At 38.6% G+C, this 17,594-nt stretch overlaps 1 protein-coding gene across 3 annotated transcripts in view; it reads left to right on the forward strand.

Annotated features, from left to right (window-relative positions):
• The first annotated feature begins 4,198 nt into the window (after positions 1–4,198).
• LOC135477195 (uncharacterized) overlaps positions 4,199–17,594 on the forward strand; it is a 36,253-nt gene continuing 22,857 nt past the window's right edge. Inside the window, exons 1-6 of one of the 3 annotated variants that reach the window (XM_064757351.1) lie at positions 4,430–4,569; positions 5,544–5,644; positions 6,941–7,069; positions 8,432–8,554; positions 9,986–10,116; positions 10,515–11,067. In XM_064757351.1, coding sequence (XP_064613421.1) covers positions 5,566–5,644; positions 6,941–7,069; positions 8,432–8,554; positions 9,986–10,116; positions 10,515–10,796 — 744 coding nt within the window. In that variant the 5' untranslated portion in view covers positions 4,430–4,569; positions 5,544–5,565 and the 3' untranslated portion in view covers positions 10,797–11,067. Of the gene's footprint in view, positions 4,570–5,543; positions 5,645–6,169; positions 6,325–6,940; positions 7,070–8,431; positions 8,555–9,985; positions 10,117–10,514; positions 11,068–17,594 lie in introns of those variants that run through there. The other 2 variants (XM_064757353.1, XM_064757352.1) reach the window with 2 other exon arrangements.

The following is a 17,594-nucleotide window of genomic DNA, read 5'->3' on the forward strand; positions in this document are numbered from 1 at the left end:
AAATTTCTGATAATACTAATTTTTCAAAAATTTGTAATTTCTTCAGTTAAACGAGCTTAAGTAATATATTCAATGATATGTACTACGGACCTTTCAAAAACCCCAAACTAGGCTCCGGATGGCTGTGCCTTATTTGTTTCATTGGTGTTTACGCCGTTCTTAGGAATATTTCACTTATACGACAAAGCATTATGATGGGAAGAAAACGGGGTAAATCAGGGGGAACCTACGACCATTCACAAACTGCCGCCAGATCTTTCCACGTGCGACCGCAGAAGAACGCTGTACCTTCTAATGTACACCTGTATATGAGAATGGAAAGAGATCTACTCAACATTTCAGTCCAACCTATTGTCTGAAGACTTTATCAGGTATATCTTTATTAATTTTGATTGATGTTGTGTGTTTTTAACTGTGTCGTCCACTCATGGCCACCAAGGCCCCTGTGTAAGTCTGGGATTAAACCTCACTTGGTGTATTCTACCAACTGAAAAGACAAGCGGCCTAACCTATTAGCCACTCTTCTCTCCCCGTATACGGGTAATAACATACATGTATATATATGATTATCGGTGAGAAACATTTGAACATGTATTTTGATTTAGAGGAATTGTATCTGATGGAAAATTTTTATTTGATTGGTCTTTTACGGCGTACTTGAGAATATTTCACTTATACCACGGCAACCAACATTAAGGTGTTGGAATATAACCAGTAGGCCTACACCCTGAAATTCGGATCTCCCTTTAATACATAATTACTTCTATTCATAGACAAAACTACTTCTTTCTATAATTATGAAAAAGTATTTTCCTTAAGCCAAGATGACAGACAAAGAAATTATTGTAAAATAAGATATGGCCAATAAAATTTTACAGTTGAGAGACGATAGCTTTCCCTTCAGCCTGACATCCTAATGGGTGGAATATTTTTCCAAAAAACTTTTATAGAATATAGAAAATTACTAATTTACAAATGTACTAATCCACCATGAATAATTCTTCTATGATGGTATGCAATTTCCATTAATAACTGAAATCTACTTAGTATTTCACATACACCTCAGCTTCATGAATGCAAACCCAAGACATATGCCTTCTTTGTGATATTCAAAAACCTTTCCAATGTGCAACACTGACATTTTAGTGCCTTTTCTCAATTTTAATTTTTTTTACTCGGCATAATAGTCTGCTGATAGAATGTGCTAGAGTTTACAATATAATAAAACATCATACCATATATTTGCTGAAAGTTTGTCGGTAGTAGCGTGTATATTTTTTTTCCCTCAGTTTAGTGCAATTATAATAAATGATGGGAGAAATGCCTTCCACGGAAGAAGAGGAACATTTCCATGTATAACATTTCTACTTTGACACAGTTACATGTGTGAACAGAAACAATTAGTTGTTGTTGTAGGCCTACAAAACCTTGGCGTTAGACACCACCTGAACTGTGGCCAACTCTCTCCAACTGGTCAAACAATATATAAATAATTAAAACACGCACCCTAGGCAACACTGAAAGCAAAGATAGCAAAGATATATACATTTATGTGTGTATATGTGTACTGCTGCTAATATGCAAACTGAAGCTGTAAAACTGTTCGAGTAGCCTAACGATATGCCCCACATAGTAGAATTATGCCATCCGCACAGTTGATGAGTTTTTAACACAGTTGAAGTGTTACGTGATTGGTTGGCTGAGAGTCAGTGGTGTTACTACTGCACATTTCGAAGCGCCCGTTTCTAAATGGTAGGGAAATGGTAGAGAAAGTTTTCCTCGTCCACATATGCAACCGAGACGTACATGTAGCTTCGTGGTTGGAACTTTGGTGAAGGTGAGAATATTTTCATGCCCGTATTCAACAACAACGCAAGGAAACTGGTCTTTCCGACTCGAACCTAGGTTAGGCTGTAAATTGTTTGAAAAGCAGCCCGAATTGTGTACTGGTACAAGTACAATTTGGATGCATGGTGTTGTAATAAAGAAACCTCAACTAACGCATTTTTGTTGGGTATGATGAAATAAAATTGCCGGTGAAATCAGAATCTTTACCCTTGCCAAGGCTGTAAACAGAGTAGATAACACTATAGGGAACAGGCACATTACCTATGGAAGCAGTCAGTATTGTCTCCTTATGTAAACCAAGAACTTTAAATTCAGGTTCAGTTAACCGGCCATGTGTTGATGTATGGCGTGACGTACTCGGGATCTGTATCCGCCATTGATGCTACAATGTGTTTATTCTCTGATATTTAATCACGTCATATTCGTCCCTTCATCTGATCTCACTTCTGAGAAAACCCCTAAGCGTATAAAACAGTAATATTTATTCATTTATTTGACTGCCGTACTCAAGGATATTTTACTTATACGACGACGGCCAGCATTATGGTGGGAGGAAACCGGACAGAGCCCGGGTGAAACCCACGACCATCCGTTGAATGCTGGCAGAACATCCCACGTACGGCCGGAGAGGAAGCTGGCATGAGCTGGACTTGAGCCCACGGCGACCGCCTTGAATAAACAGTATTAGTATGTATGAAATATGAAATACTACAGCATGTATAGCCAGTAAAAGCAGCGCAGCAACGGCAGCGAGAAATAGTTAGTGAACATCCAATTTAAGGTAGAACATGAGTATTTGGATGAGAATGTTAAATTGTTAACATTTTCTAATGGCTAAAATGTAAAATATGCTAAATGGTGTAATATGCGCGAGACAACATGTTGAAATGTTATGCAAAGAAGGGTTTATTTCTAACACATTAGAATCTAATCTTAGGATTGTTGTAACTCGACCACCAGTTCAAATCTGCTGAATTTAACATTGTTTAAGTCATACATAATATTTCACCCTTAAGCGTGTAGGTTTGATCTCGTTTTGTTCCCGTTTTTCTTGGGGGGCAATTTACTTTGTTACATGTGTAAAACTCAGAGGTTACTGTTTTATGAAGCGTAGCTAAAGTCTCGTCATACGATCCACCGAGAATAATGCAAAACTTTCGACTACAGCGACAATGAGTCTTCATTGGCTCCCTTCCTGACATGGGCTCAGACGACTGACCGAATTAATTTGTCATCGTTTTGAACAAATATATTGGTATATTTGAGACGCTTTTTAGTGCTTCAGCTGACAGACGAGATTATTCGAAACTACATTGCGGCCTAGATGTAATCAAGAATCTCTCCAACTCACCAGTCGCTGTATCTGTGGGTACATCCGGGATCGCTAGCCTGTGATAACATGGGGAGGATGTGACCTACATGAATATACAGCTAAGGGCAAACGTTCGGGTACAGCTGGTTGGCATATTACAAGGTTATGTCACGGTAACGCAGACAATTGAGTACATTACTGGATTCGTCAGAGGGCGTATTAGAATTTATGAATCATAAAATGGAAGAGGAGTTGTGACCTGCTGGGCCTTCCTGTTACAATTCTGTCGCTGACGCTGTTACCTTACGATTTCGTACTCTCGATATATGGTTTCAGCAGAATTTCCAATCGTCCAAAGCAAACAAATAGAAGACTTTTGAATCGAATTCTTTTGAAAGTAACTTGTCATAAGTCTTGCTGAGACATTTTATATTGACCTTGATCTATTGATAAGCTGTCTCGTCGTGTTCCGGAGGCACAGTTGACATTTCTCTCCTTCAGGAATTTCCATAAAGCTCAGCTCCTCAATTTTCTACTCTACATGACTTTTTGTGAAACATTTTGATACGCCCGTGTTTTAAGAAATGGGGACTTTACTTATTCACTAATTCATGATCCCTCATATAACATGTTAAAGAAAGGTTGCCATTAATAAAAAAAAATACACTTCAACACAGGCTGCGCCATTACGTTTGTTCAACGTTTAATCAGTTGCCTTTTCCTTTCATTTACAGTGAGGACGGAAACAAAATTTACCTATTTAATTGGTTTTTAATGATGACGATGGAGGTAAGCTTTATGGGTGGAAAAAACTGGTCTTCATGGAGAAAATTGTAGCCCACTCTATATCCAGACGAAACTATTTGACGTAAAGCCGCAGTGAAATCGGCAAGGGCTGGCTTGGAGTCTGTTACCGTATCAAACGCTCGAATTAGGCGAGAACAACTTTTTACCCGAATCGGACAGAGGCAAATAAACATATTTTACGAGGAGATGATTTGGTCTGGATTCAAACTCATAAGTTTAGCAAAAACAAGGAAAAAGAAACGCCTTTTAGCTTGCTTTGTTTGCGTGAGAGTTTATCAAATATGAAGCTCTGGTTGGCCCGTTAGTAATGCAGGTATTACGACACAAACATATTTATGTGCAGTGTCCCAAACATCAAACCACAATGACATCATTTGTGGTTAAACCAATTATACAAACTCCCGCATTTCTTGTAAATGCCTGTGGTGCAAAGTTCTTCACCGGACACCTGTTATCCTATTTCTGTAACAACACAAAGCAGTACAAATTTGCGAGACTCTCCCTACAGCCTCAGAGGAGTCATACAGAGGGTGAAAGCCAACACTGGTGACGGAAAGGTGACCCATAAAGCCGGAGAAATATTTTATTAGGAAATCACTTAGGTGAGTGTTGAACCAAAGCTAGACATAAATTAGATAGGACCCCTTGCAACTAGAGGAGCAAATCGTCCCGCGTTGGTACAACAGTGAGGTGTAATATTTTATGCAGAAAAAAGAGGTAAAAGTTGGAAAGAAGTGCAATTACTAAAGAACACAAGTGTGAAAAACTGAAGTAATGCGACTGATACTTTTTCCTTTATCAAAGGACAATAGTAGGGTCAAAAGTAGATTTTGTCATTTTAAGGCCTTTTCCTGTGGGAATTCCCTTTATAATAAAAATATTATTACGCGAACCAAAATCATTTCGACGTATTTGGTGTCTAGATAGGGAGTATTAAACTTTGACGAAGAATCGTACTAGTTCACGCAATCATATTTTTATCAATCGAAAAAAAGAGAAATAATTTGAAAGTCCAGAGGAACTCTACAATCGCCTTAATATTTTATTGCATTTCATGTACAATTCTATCGCTTTTGTCCGCATTGTTCCCGTGGAAACTCGCATGCCTTGAAACCGCTCTGTCGAATAGGATGACTTTGCTTCCAATAATTGCATACTGGGGGCCTCCGTGGCTCAGTCGGTTAGAGCGCTAGGGCAGCGTAGTGACCCAGGAGTCTCTCACCAGTGCGGTTGCTGTGAGTTCATGCTTGTTTCCTCTCCGGCCGTACGTAGGAAGGTCTTCTAGAAACTCAACAATTTTTCAGTCATATGACGACGAAGGAATCCTTAGGGTGTATGTAATGTGCCTCCCTGTTTACAGGACGGGTTTCCACCGCTCTTTTATGTAGTGCTGCTTCGCTGAGACGACTTACCCAAGGCAACCGGGGGTAAAAGATTTTTTTAATAGGTAATAGTTTTGTGGCGGGTATCCGTAACAGGCCTTTATAATTCGGGTAAATCTTCTACTCTGCTCTATGAAATGAACAATTTTTCAACTTTAATGCTTGAGATCAATGTCACATTTTTATACTTTCAGAATATTTTGAAAATCGGGACAAATGAAACTGGACAAGGATTCGAAGATGAATATGATTTCTACGTTTGTCGTTATTATGTATACCATCCCCGGGGCTGTAGGTACATACATCTTACTAAGCCTACCCTTGACACACAGGTCCATTACCATGGAGTGCAGATGGCACAGTATGAAAACACGAAACATGATCCGACCTTGTGGCCGGAGAACGATATAGTTTGACAGGATGTTATGTTATATTAGGAATATGTTATATTCATGACGATCAGACCACTTAGGGCAACCTCTTTTAAAGCCCTGTGTAATAAAAGTGTACAATAGCAGGAGCTTTTGCTGCACAAATTTGATTGTGTCAATAACGCATTGAACGACCCGGTGCGCTAGCCCTTCAATGTTAAGTGAGGTTGGCCGGGGTGATTTCCTAAACCTGATACCGTTCAAATAAGGCATAACAACAATAGCTCTGTTCAAACAGGATGCAGGTGAGTCATCGCACCAGCCCGGACGTATAATTTCTCCTACAATAACAAGGAAACTTTATATGTGCTTTCCAAACAATTAAGCCTCAAGTTCGAAAATTGTTTACCCGCATGTAAGCTTGTTTGTTAATCGAATAACCACGTGATGTTTGGATCAAATTGTCACGAGTTTCTAAAGCCAATATAAGAGAATCTGGCCAGTGTTTCGAATCACTGAAGTTATCGAAGCCTGGGCTGAACCATGGGAGCTGTAATCGTGTCCATTTTCATTATTGGCATTTGTTTTGCCGCACAGACTCTGGGCAAGTTTTTTTTACAAATATTGCATATAGATTTATAGTTTTTCGTATATGTTGCATATAGATTTGTAGTTTTTCATATATATTGCATGTATGTAGTTTCTCATATATATTGCATATATATATTTGTAGTATATTGCATACATGTTGCATATAGATTTAGAGCTTTTCGGATATGTATTGATGAAATTATGTGCCCTAATTTAAACAGAGGCGTTTTAACCGAAGCAGTTATATAGAGACGAGCTCCCTTTATATAATGTCAGTGGGTAATACGCTGGTGCTTCATAATGACCCAGGAGCCTTTCACTCATGCGATCGCTGTGAGTTCAAGTCCATCTCACACTGGCTTCCTCTCCGGTCGTACATGGGAAAGTCTTGCAGAAATCTTAAGAATATCGTGGATTTCCCGCTGGCTCTGCCCAGTTTTCTCCCACCATAATGTTGGCCGCCGTTGTATAAGTATAACCTCGGTCAACTAAGTAAATAAATGCCGTGAAGCTCTTCCTTTCTAAACATCTGAATATTCAGCTTGGCCTTTACCCTCTATCCTGTATTGATTAATATGGATTTGTATTTTACTTTGTTTAATTATCGTTTATCATTTATTCGATTTCAGGTGATTCCAGGTGTAGAGCTATTGGTGGAAACTGCCAGTATGATTTAAGTTCATGTCCGGGAGGGGTGAGGAGTGGATTGTGTAATGGACCCAGGGCCAGGCGATGTTGTCTACCTGCTCCTTCTACGGGTATGTTAAGTGCAGCATGTCAGCGTTAAATTCAACACTTGATTTTGATTACTCGGAGCAATTGCCCAGGAGCCTCCCACCAATACAGTCAGTGTGAGTTCAAGTCCAGCTTGCGTTGGCTTTCTCTCTGACCTTACGTGGGTCTGGCAGCAACTTGCGGATGTTGGTTTCCTTCCACCATGCTGCTGAACAATGTGGTACAAGTGAAATTTTCTTTGGTACGGCGTATACACCAATCAAATAAATGCTAAATAAATAAATACCATGCTTGAAAAACTTGTTAAGAGGGTGGAGTGGTTTGGTCTGGGTTCAGTCCGGGTTCTGTTCTTCTTCTGTCCGAGTTTCCTCCGGGCTTTGTCCGGTATCCTCTACCCATTAATCCGACTGCTGTGTCAATTGCTACGTGTGTTAAATACGGCGAAAACTATTATCCAAATAAATAGGAAGAAGTTTTTTAGTAACACCTTGCTGTATCTTCTTTATTTATTGGAAAATTTTTCAGCGCTACACTCAGGAACTATTCGCTTATATAACTGAGGTTACGTTTACAGATGGATTGACCCGAAATGGTCGTAGTTACGGCTGTACTCCTGCATTGTTCACTCATATGACGACTGACGGGTTTATCAACGGAGCAAAACTCCGGCCTTGGACAAGTGCCCGACAAACCGCCTGACCTAATGTCGCATTAAACTAGTCACCTCATTGGTCATGCACGAACTAAAAAACTTTCCACGTAAGCCTTAATACTCAACAAAAAAAATAAACGCATCAAGCAATTTTTATATTGTTATCTCGCAGTATTAAATGACGCGTTAACTCAACAATTCGGGTAAGTCTTCATTATCAGTTGAGGCTTCAATTTTCACCTTAACTGGGCCTGTTGATATTAGGAGACCAAATTAATCAGCATACAAATAAATAATTTTAGGGGCATGTTTCTTAAAATGTCATTTTAACTTACAATTTTTGATTTTTGCATTGATATTTTTGTTGAGTCTAGCTCCTTTCATGTTGTTATGTAGAGCCACATCATATCGTGATACAGCTCAGTTGGTTAGCACGCTATCGCGGGGTAATGACCCAAGAGCCTCTCACCAATGTGGTCGCTGTGAATTCAAGCCCAGTTCATGCTAGCTTCCTCTCCGGCCGTAAGTGGGAAAATCTGCCAGCAGCGTGTGTATGTTCGTGGGTTTCCGCCGGGCTTCGCCATGTTTCCTCCCATTACAATTCTGACCGCCGTCGTATAAGTGAAATATTCTTGAGTACGGCGTAAAACACCAACCAAATAAATAAATGAAATATCATGATACACTCTAATTGTGTAATATGACAGTATTCTACCCATATCTGTCTTTCTAGGTGGCCCCTGTTTAACGTCATCAGAAATGACGGCCCTGGAGAATAAGCTGATAACGTACGAGGCGATACGATTAACAGCTTATGACGCACAGCCGCAGAGCAGTTACGAAGACCTGACCATCTGTAAGTTCTCTCTCTTTGTGTTTAATCTCACCATCTGTAAGTTATCTCCCTTAGAGTTTGATCTCGCTTTAGGACAAAGAAATCTGCTTTGTCTGATTAAAGGTGAAAAAGGCCTCTAACACTTAGTCACCAAATTATAAATTTGATAATTATATATTTTATATATTATAATCATTATATATATATATATATATATATATATATATATATATATATATATATATATATATATGTATATATATATATATATATATATATATATATATATATATATATATATATATATAATAATCATTATATATATATATAATAATCATTATAATGTGTGTGTGTGTGTGAGTGTGCGTGTGTATGCGTATAAATCCCAAGAACCCGTTCAAACGCTCTCTCAAAAAATGTACATCGCTGTTACATGCAGTCCCATTCTGAGAGTATATGAAAATGAGTGTTTTAATTTGGAGTCAACGGGTTAAAATGCAGAACGGTACACTGTAATAATAAACGATGTATTTTTACAGTAAAACTTGCTGACACTTTGAGCTACAATGCGCTGATCTGTAAATGAACAGCTCTCATCTGACTAAAACGGAAAATTACGTGTAGTTCTGCATAATCAAAGACACACCTAATAACTCCTAGTCGTCATGAGATTGAGGATCTGTTTAGTACATACACCCGCATGCATACATACACCCGCATACATATATATATATATATATATATATATATATATATATATATATATATATATATATATATATAACGATGGTAAGTCACGACTGTAAACATACAGCAGTTACTGGAGGGACCTCCATGGCCAAGGTGGATTGCGACGCAGTGACCCAGAGGCCAATGCGATCGCTGTAAGTCGAGCACATGCTGGTTTCCTCTCCGGCCAACAACCTACAGATAGTTTTCAGCCCGTCCGGTTTCCTTCCACCATATATATAGTTCAACACCATTTGATTATTTTTTAAATACCTAAAATCACACAATTCCGTAATACGATGGCAAATCTCAACTGTAAACATACAGCAGTTACTGGACGGGCCTCCATGGCCAAGGTGGTTTGCGGCACATGGCCCAGAGGTCAATGGGATCGCTGTGAGTCCAGCACATGCTAACTTCTTCTCCGGTCAGCAACCTGCAGATGGTTTTCAGCCGTACTCTGTCCGGTTTCCTCCCACCATAATGCTGGCTGCCGCTAAATATGCTTGAGTACGGCGTAAAAGACCAGTTAAATAAATAAATGCAGCAAGTACTTGGAAGGGTACGTGCAGACCTGCTCTATATCTATATTATTTACACTATTTGTCTCCCTCGTAAATTAGACCCAAATTTGGTGTATGTAAACAACTCTTTCATATGATGTACTAAAACAAACAGAAATTTAATCTATTTGAATTAAATGAAACCATGTGATATTTGAAGGTGTCGGGTTTAACTTGAAGAGAGATGGGGCCAGAACCGTTTTCAGATCAGTGCTGCCAGGAGTAGACTTTGATTCGGTTTACAACCGCCGGGCCTCCCTCACCAGGGATCAGTGCATGGCACTATTCCGGGTAAGTCATCGGGAAATACATGCACATCCTGCATGACCTTATGTACCGGTTGTCTTAAAACTTAAGTTTAACGCTTCAAAGGGTTGAAATTAAGCAAACATTGAAAGTGTTTTATACAACACATACATGTAAATGTGATTTGTAACAGCTGTAAGTGTTATACGTAACAGCTGTAAGTGTTATATGTAGGCCCCCTAACAACTGCAATTGACGTGTGCAGCACTTTAGAGCGTGATTACTCTTAAAACTTGTTAAATGTTAAACGTAGGAGTGTACTCTTTTGGATATAGTTCTTTCAAATATAACACGGAGTTGTGTTTTCTGCGATATGCTACAATATTATATGATATTACATATTATTTTGTGTATTCATTTTTTTGTTTGTCATTTTTCTTCAGCATGACCTGACACAAACTTACATCCCGAGGGCTAAAAGAGTTGCCGGAAATCAATTCTGCGGTTTTCCGGAAAATGTGAAGATAGCGATTGTCAACGCCGTCTACCGAGGGGATTTGGCTTACAATCACAGAACCGCTGGTTACATCAGGGCCGGTAACTGGTGTGCCGTGGCAGACGAATACCTGGACAATTATCAGTACAGAAATTGTCGGCAGCTGGGTATCCCAGGGGTGTGTACCCGGATGGACTGGAACGCTGCACAATTCAGGACAATGTGCTGAATGCATTGTCAAATTCAAATCCATTTAATATGAATATGTCATTCAAAAACGAAAAATCCGGTCACCTTATTCTTTTTTATGTCTTTTTGATGAACCGTGTCAAGTTTATACGATTCAGTGCATTTGTACTGCCTGTAACAGACATGTTTTTTTATATATAAAAGACGTTGTTATCTTTGGAGGCTTACGTGGATCCAAACATTCAGTTTTATAATACGTTTTACCTCGGAGCATAAGATAAGAAAATAAACGAATTCATGCATGACAAACATTTGCATTGCGTTTTCTTACATTTTGATATCTTTCCATCAAATACGTTCTGGCTTTCTTGTCTCTGTCAGTAACTTCATGGAAAAACTGATGCAAGGATTCGGATGAAAGTTTGTGGGCATATTGAATCTTAGCTAAAAGGTCAGTTCTTTACGTTGTGTTGGTGCTTGATATTCAGATTTAGACCCAGGAAAGTTTTTCAACCATTCTTCACCATTAACGCATAGAAGAGAGTAACTGTCAGTTATCCATAATCTGAGTAATTGTAGTTTCACCGTGGTGTGGTTTTATGTTCTGGGAATATGGCCGTTATTGTCAATTTTCTTTAACTTTGTGCTTATATTGAGCTGTGTGTAAAAACACTCGTTGCCGCTACCAAAATGACCTTAAATATTGTGCTAGCACGTCATTTAAAAGAAAAGTGATAGAAAACGTGCCTCATGCAACACTGTATTCAAGAAAACGTCTTAATTGAAATTCCATTGATTCATTTATTTATTGACCTGATTGGTGTTTTACGCCGTACTCAAGAATATTTCACTTATATGACGGCGGCCGGCATTACGGTGAGTGGAATCCGGGCAGAGCCCGGGGGAAACCCACGACCATCCGTAGGTTGCTAACAGACCTTCCCACGTTCTGCCGGAGAGCGATTCGTTATTCGAATTTATGATTTGAATAACGGATAACGCATGTTGAACTTGGCACGTTATTAATGAATCAAAAAACTAAATTCATTTCACTAAAACATCGATTTATAGTCCAGTCAATGGGCAAAAGACATCGATGCACCCAGCTTTATTCCTATCCATTTCCTACATACATCCACTGTGCCTTATGCATCCCTTAATGGCACCCTATCAAGAGTTTTGGAAATTTCTGATAATACTAATTTTTCAAAATTTTGTAATTTCTTCAGTTAAACGAATTTTTAAAAGTTATACTACGGACTTTTCAAAGACCCAAAACTAGGCTCTGGGGGGCTTTACCTTTAATTGTTTGATTGGTGTTTTACGCCGTTCTTAGGAATATTTCACTTATACGACAAAGCATTATGATGGGAAGAAAACGGGTTTAATCAGGTGGAACTCACGACCATCCACAGACTGCCGCCAAACCTTTCCACGTGCGACCGCAGAAAAAGGCTGTACCTTCTAATGTACACCTGTATATGAGAATGGAAAGAGATCTACTTAATATTTCAGTCCAAGCTATTGTCTGAAGACTTTATCAGGTATATCTTTATTAATTTTGATTTATGTTGTGTGTTTTTAACTGTGTCGTCCACTCATGGCCATCAAGGCCCCTGTGTAAGTCTGGGATTAAACCTCACTTGGTGTATTCTACCAACTGAAAAGACAAGTGGCCTAACCTATATAGCCACTCTTCTCTCCCCGTATACGGGTAATAACATACATGTATATATACGATTATCGGTGAGAAACATTTAAACATTTATTCTGATTGAGAGGAGTTGTTTCTGATGCAATATATTTATATGATTGGTCTTTTACGGCGTACTCGACAATATTTCACTTATACCACAGCAACCAACAAAAAGGTGTTGAAATATAACCAGTAGGCCTACACCTTGAAATTCGAATCTCCCTTTAATACATAATTACTTCCATTCATAGACAAAACTACTTCTTTCTTTAATTATGAAAAAGTAGTTTCCTTAAGCCAAGATGGCAGACAAAGAAATTATTGCAAAATAATATATAGCCATTAAAATTCTCTAGTTGGGAGACGATAGCTTTTCCTTCAGCCTAACATCCTAATGGGTGGAATATTTTTCCAAAAAACTTTTGTAAAACTAATTTACAAATGTACTGATCCACCATGAATAATTCTTCTAATTCTTCCACCATGAATAATAATGATGGTACACAATTTCCATTAATAACTGAAATCTACTTAGTATTTGGCATACACTTCAACTTCATGAATGCAAACCCAAGTGTCTTTCTCAATTTTTTTTTCAGTGTCTTTTCTCAATTTTAATTTTTTTTACTCGGCATAATAATCTGCTGATAGAATGTGCTAGAGTTTACAATATAATAAAACATCATACCATATATTTGCTGAAAGTTTGTAGGTAGTAGCTTGTATGTTTTTTCCCCCACAGTTTTGATGCCCCGCGTGTAAACTAATGTCTTTCTCAATTAGATAATTGGTTTAGTACTATTATAATAAATGATGGTAGATATGCATTCCACGGAAGAAGAGGAACATTTCCATGTATAACATTTCTACTTTGACACAGCTACATGTGTGAACAGAAACAATTAGCTGTTGTTGTAGACCTACCTAACCTTGGCCTCGGGTACCACCTGATCTGTGGCCAACTCTCTCCAACTGGTCAAACAATAGATAAATAATTAAAACACGCACCCTAGGCAACACTGAAAGCAAAGATAGCAAAGATATATACATTTACGTGTGTATATGTGTACTGCTGCTAATATGCAAACTGAAGCTTTAAAACTGTTCGAGTAGCCTAATGATATGCCCCACATGGTAGAATTATGCCATCAGCACAGTTGATGAGTTTTCCCTTGAAGTGTTACGTGATTGGTTGGCTGAGAGTCAGTGGTGTTACTAGTGCACATATAAAAGCGCCCGTCTCTAAATGGTAGAGAAATGGTAGAGAAAGCTTTGTGCAACCCAGTCGTATATACTGCTTCGTGGTTGGAACTTTGGTGAAGGTGAGAATATTTTCATGAAAATTTTTGCATATTGAGACTGACAAAACGGTGTACGTATTCAATAACACTGGAAGGAAAAAGGCATTCCCAATTCGAGTGTAAGTTAGGCTGTAAATTGTAGTAAAAGTTATTTGAATTGTGTACTGGTACAAGTGTAATTTGGATGCATGGAGTTTTCGTAAATAAACCTTAGCTAACGCATTTTTGTTGGGTAGGATGAAATAACATTAGCGAAGATGTCTCCCAGATTACAGCATCCCAAGACAGATGCGTGACAGGAACTTCAAAGCCAGAACGACGCAAATGGAACTTTTTGCTGGAGACAGTCAAGTTTTTTCGAACCTTTTCTTTTGCCAAGGTTATACACAGGGTAGATAACTCTACAGGGAAAAGGCACGTTGCCTATGGATGCTCACTGCATTCGATATAACAGAGAGGAAGCAGTCAGTATTGTCTCCTTATGAAAAGCCAGAACTTTAAATTCGGGTTCAGTTAACCGGCCATATGTTGATCTACGGCGTGACGTACTCGGGATCTATATCCGCTATTGATACTACAGTGTTTTTATTCTCTGAATTTAATCACGTAATATTCGTCCATTTATCTGATCTCACTTCTGAGAAAACTCCTAAATGAATGAAACAGTACTATTTTTTCATTTATTTGACTGGTGTGTTAAAGGATGTTTTACTTATACGACGGCGGCCAGCATTATGGCGGGAGGAAACCGGACAGAGCCCGGGTGAAACCCACGACCATTCGCTGGTTGCTGGTAGAATTTCTGCATGAGTATTAGTATTTATAAAATATGAAATACTATATCACATATAGCGGGTAAAAGCAGCGCAGCAACGGCAGTGAGAAATAATTTGTAAACATATGCAATTCAAGGTAAAAATATAGGTATTTGGATTCAGCGTTACTCAACTCATACACTCCCCATGCTAATTTACTGAACAAGGAATGCTTATACAGCTTCTCGCCCTTGGTAAACGTTTGTAATCATCAGTAATATGACTCAGAGCTTGTCAGTGATTTTCAAAAAGCCAATCGAGAATGAAAGTGAAAGCTGCAGAAAGCAATTGCTAAAACTCCATATAAAAATATGCACAAATATAATAATAGACAGTGTTGCATGCCCTAATAATGAGAATTAAGAATTAAACTGTTAACATTTTCTAAAGGCTAAAATGTAAAATATGCTAAATGGTGTAATATGCGGGATACAACATGTTGAAATGTTACGCAAAGAAGTGTTAATTTCTAACACATTAGAATCTGATCTTAGGATTGTTGTAACTCGACCACCACTTCAAATCTGTTTAACATTGTTTAAGTCATACATAATATTTCACTTTTAAGCGTGTAGGTTTGATCTCGTTTTGTCCCATTTTTTTCTCGGGGGGCGGGGGCGGGGGCGGGGCAATTTACTTATTTACATGTGTAAAAGTCAGAGGTTATTGTTTTATGGAACGTAGGTAAAGTCTCATCACAGACGATCCACCGGGAATAGTGTAAATGTTTGGACTACAGCGACAGTGAATCTTCATTGGTTCCCTTCTTCCTGACATGGGCTCAGACGACTGACCGAATTAATTTGTTGTCGCTTTGAATAAATATATTGATATATTTAAAATACTTTTTAGTGCTTCAGATGTCAGACGAGATATTTAGAGACTACATTGTGGCCGAAGTCATAACCCTAATCTCACATGTCGCAGTGTCTGTGGGTACATGGACAAAAATAACTTCCGTTTTTCGGTAGTGAATGTAATTTTGTGTATTTTAGAGTATAACGACTTTTTTTTGCTTGGCGTTGCTGGGCACGACTCCCAGCTGCCGGCATAGAAAGGTCCAGACTTTGACGGTCAAAGTATGTCAAGATTTCTCACAGGCTAGGCCAGGCATGCACCAAAGCTTATTGGCCACGGAATGTTTGGGACTGAGTAACAGCGCTAAACATTAACATTGTCGCTTATGAAAAATTGACGGAGGTCTGTGGCCACATTCGAGATCGCTAGCCTGTGAGAACATGGGGTGGATGTAACCTAATACACCATACAGAGCCAAGAGCAAACATTCTTGTACAGCTGGTTGACGAATTACAAGGCTATGTCACGGTAACCCAGACAATTGTGTACATTACTGAATCCTTACAATTTTATTTCACAGAATACAAAGCAAGCTATACAAGCATTCAAATAGAGGACTTTTAAATCGAATTCATTTAAAAGTAACTTGTCTTTTGAAAGTAACAACTCTTTTCTTCAGGAATTTCTATAAAACTCAGCGCCTCAATTTTCTACTCTAAATAACTTTTTGTGAAACATTTTGATACGCACGTGTTATAAGAAATGGGGGCCTCCGTTGGTTAGTTGGTTAGGGCGATGGCGGAGCGTAATGACCCAAGAGCCTCTCACCAATGCGGTCGCTGTTAGTTCAAGTCCAGATCATGCTGACTTCCTCTCCGGCCACACGTAAGAATGTCTGCCATTAACCTATGGCATGGTATGCTCGTGGGTTTCCCTCGGGTTCTACCCGGTTTCCACCCATCAAAATACTGGCCGCCTTATAACTGAAATATTTTTGAGTACGGCATAAAACACCAATCAAATAAATAAAAAATAAATATAAGAATTGTAATCAAAATAAATGCCTATTATGTCTGACGGGTTTACCGATAATTACAGATAAAAGCAACAAGAGTTCGAACTCAAAACTTTTCAGTTAAATCCCTCTTAAATGGTGACTACTATTTAACTGGGGAATTACTTATTCACTTATCCCTGTTCCTTCAAGTTACAAGTCAAAAACGTTTGCCATTAATAAAAAACCTAACACTTCAGCACAGAGTGCGCTATTACGTTTGTTCAACGTTTAATCAGTTTCCTTTTCCTTTCATTTAGTGGGAGGACGGAAACAATATTTACCTATTTAATTGGTCTTTAATGCTGTCGATGGAGGTAAGCTTTATGGGTGGAAGAAACTGGTGCTCATGGAGAAAATTGTAGCCCATTCCAGTATCCAGGGGAAACTATTTGACGTAAAGCCGCAGTGAAATCAGTGATGTCTGGCTTGGAGTCTGTTACCGTATTAAAGGCTCGAATTAGGCGAGAACAACTTTTTACCTGGATTGGACAGAAGCAAATACACATATTTCACGAGTAAATCATTTGGTCAGGATTCAAGCTCATAAGTTAAGCAAAACCAAGCAAAAAGAAACGCCTTTTAGCTCTCTTTCTTTGCGTGAGAGTTTTTCAAATATGAAGCTCTTGTTAGCCTTACAATTTAAGGTTTAACATATTTATGTGTATTGTCCCAAACATTAAACCATAATGACATCAATTGTGGTTAAACCAATTATACAAACTCCATCACTTCTTGTAAATGCCTGTGGTGCAAAGTTCTACATCCACACTTGTTGTTCTTTTCCTTGTTATGTATGACTATTTAACGTCTTCATGTACTGTTAGTCTGCGGACCTTTGTGAAAGGGGGGGGGGGGGGGGGGATTGATTTGCACTGGCGCTTTTCCGGCCCAGTGTTTGTGTTTGCAGAGGGTCATTATTCACTATGATGACCGTTTCTTAATGTACAATCCATATTTACAGTACAAGATGGGCAGGTACATGGGTTAACGAGAGATTTTGGGAAAGGTGGGCGTTAGAACACTCAAGATGTTATAACATATATGGAACACAGAGTATAGTACAGGAAGAGCTGAACAGTACACATACACAACACCTGGACAAAAAAACAGTAGAAGCGTCAGCTCACATCAGTTCTGTTAGGGTAAAAAAACGACAACAACCACTTTAAAA

The sequence above is a fragment of the Liolophura sinensis genome, chromosome 10 (genome assembly GCF_032854445.1).
Source record: "Liolophura sinensis isolate JHLJ2023 chromosome 10, CUHK_Ljap_v2, whole genome shotgun sequence".
Taxonomy (NCBI): Eukaryota; Metazoa; Mollusca; class Polyplacophora; order Chitonida; family Chitonidae; genus Liolophura; species Liolophura sinensis.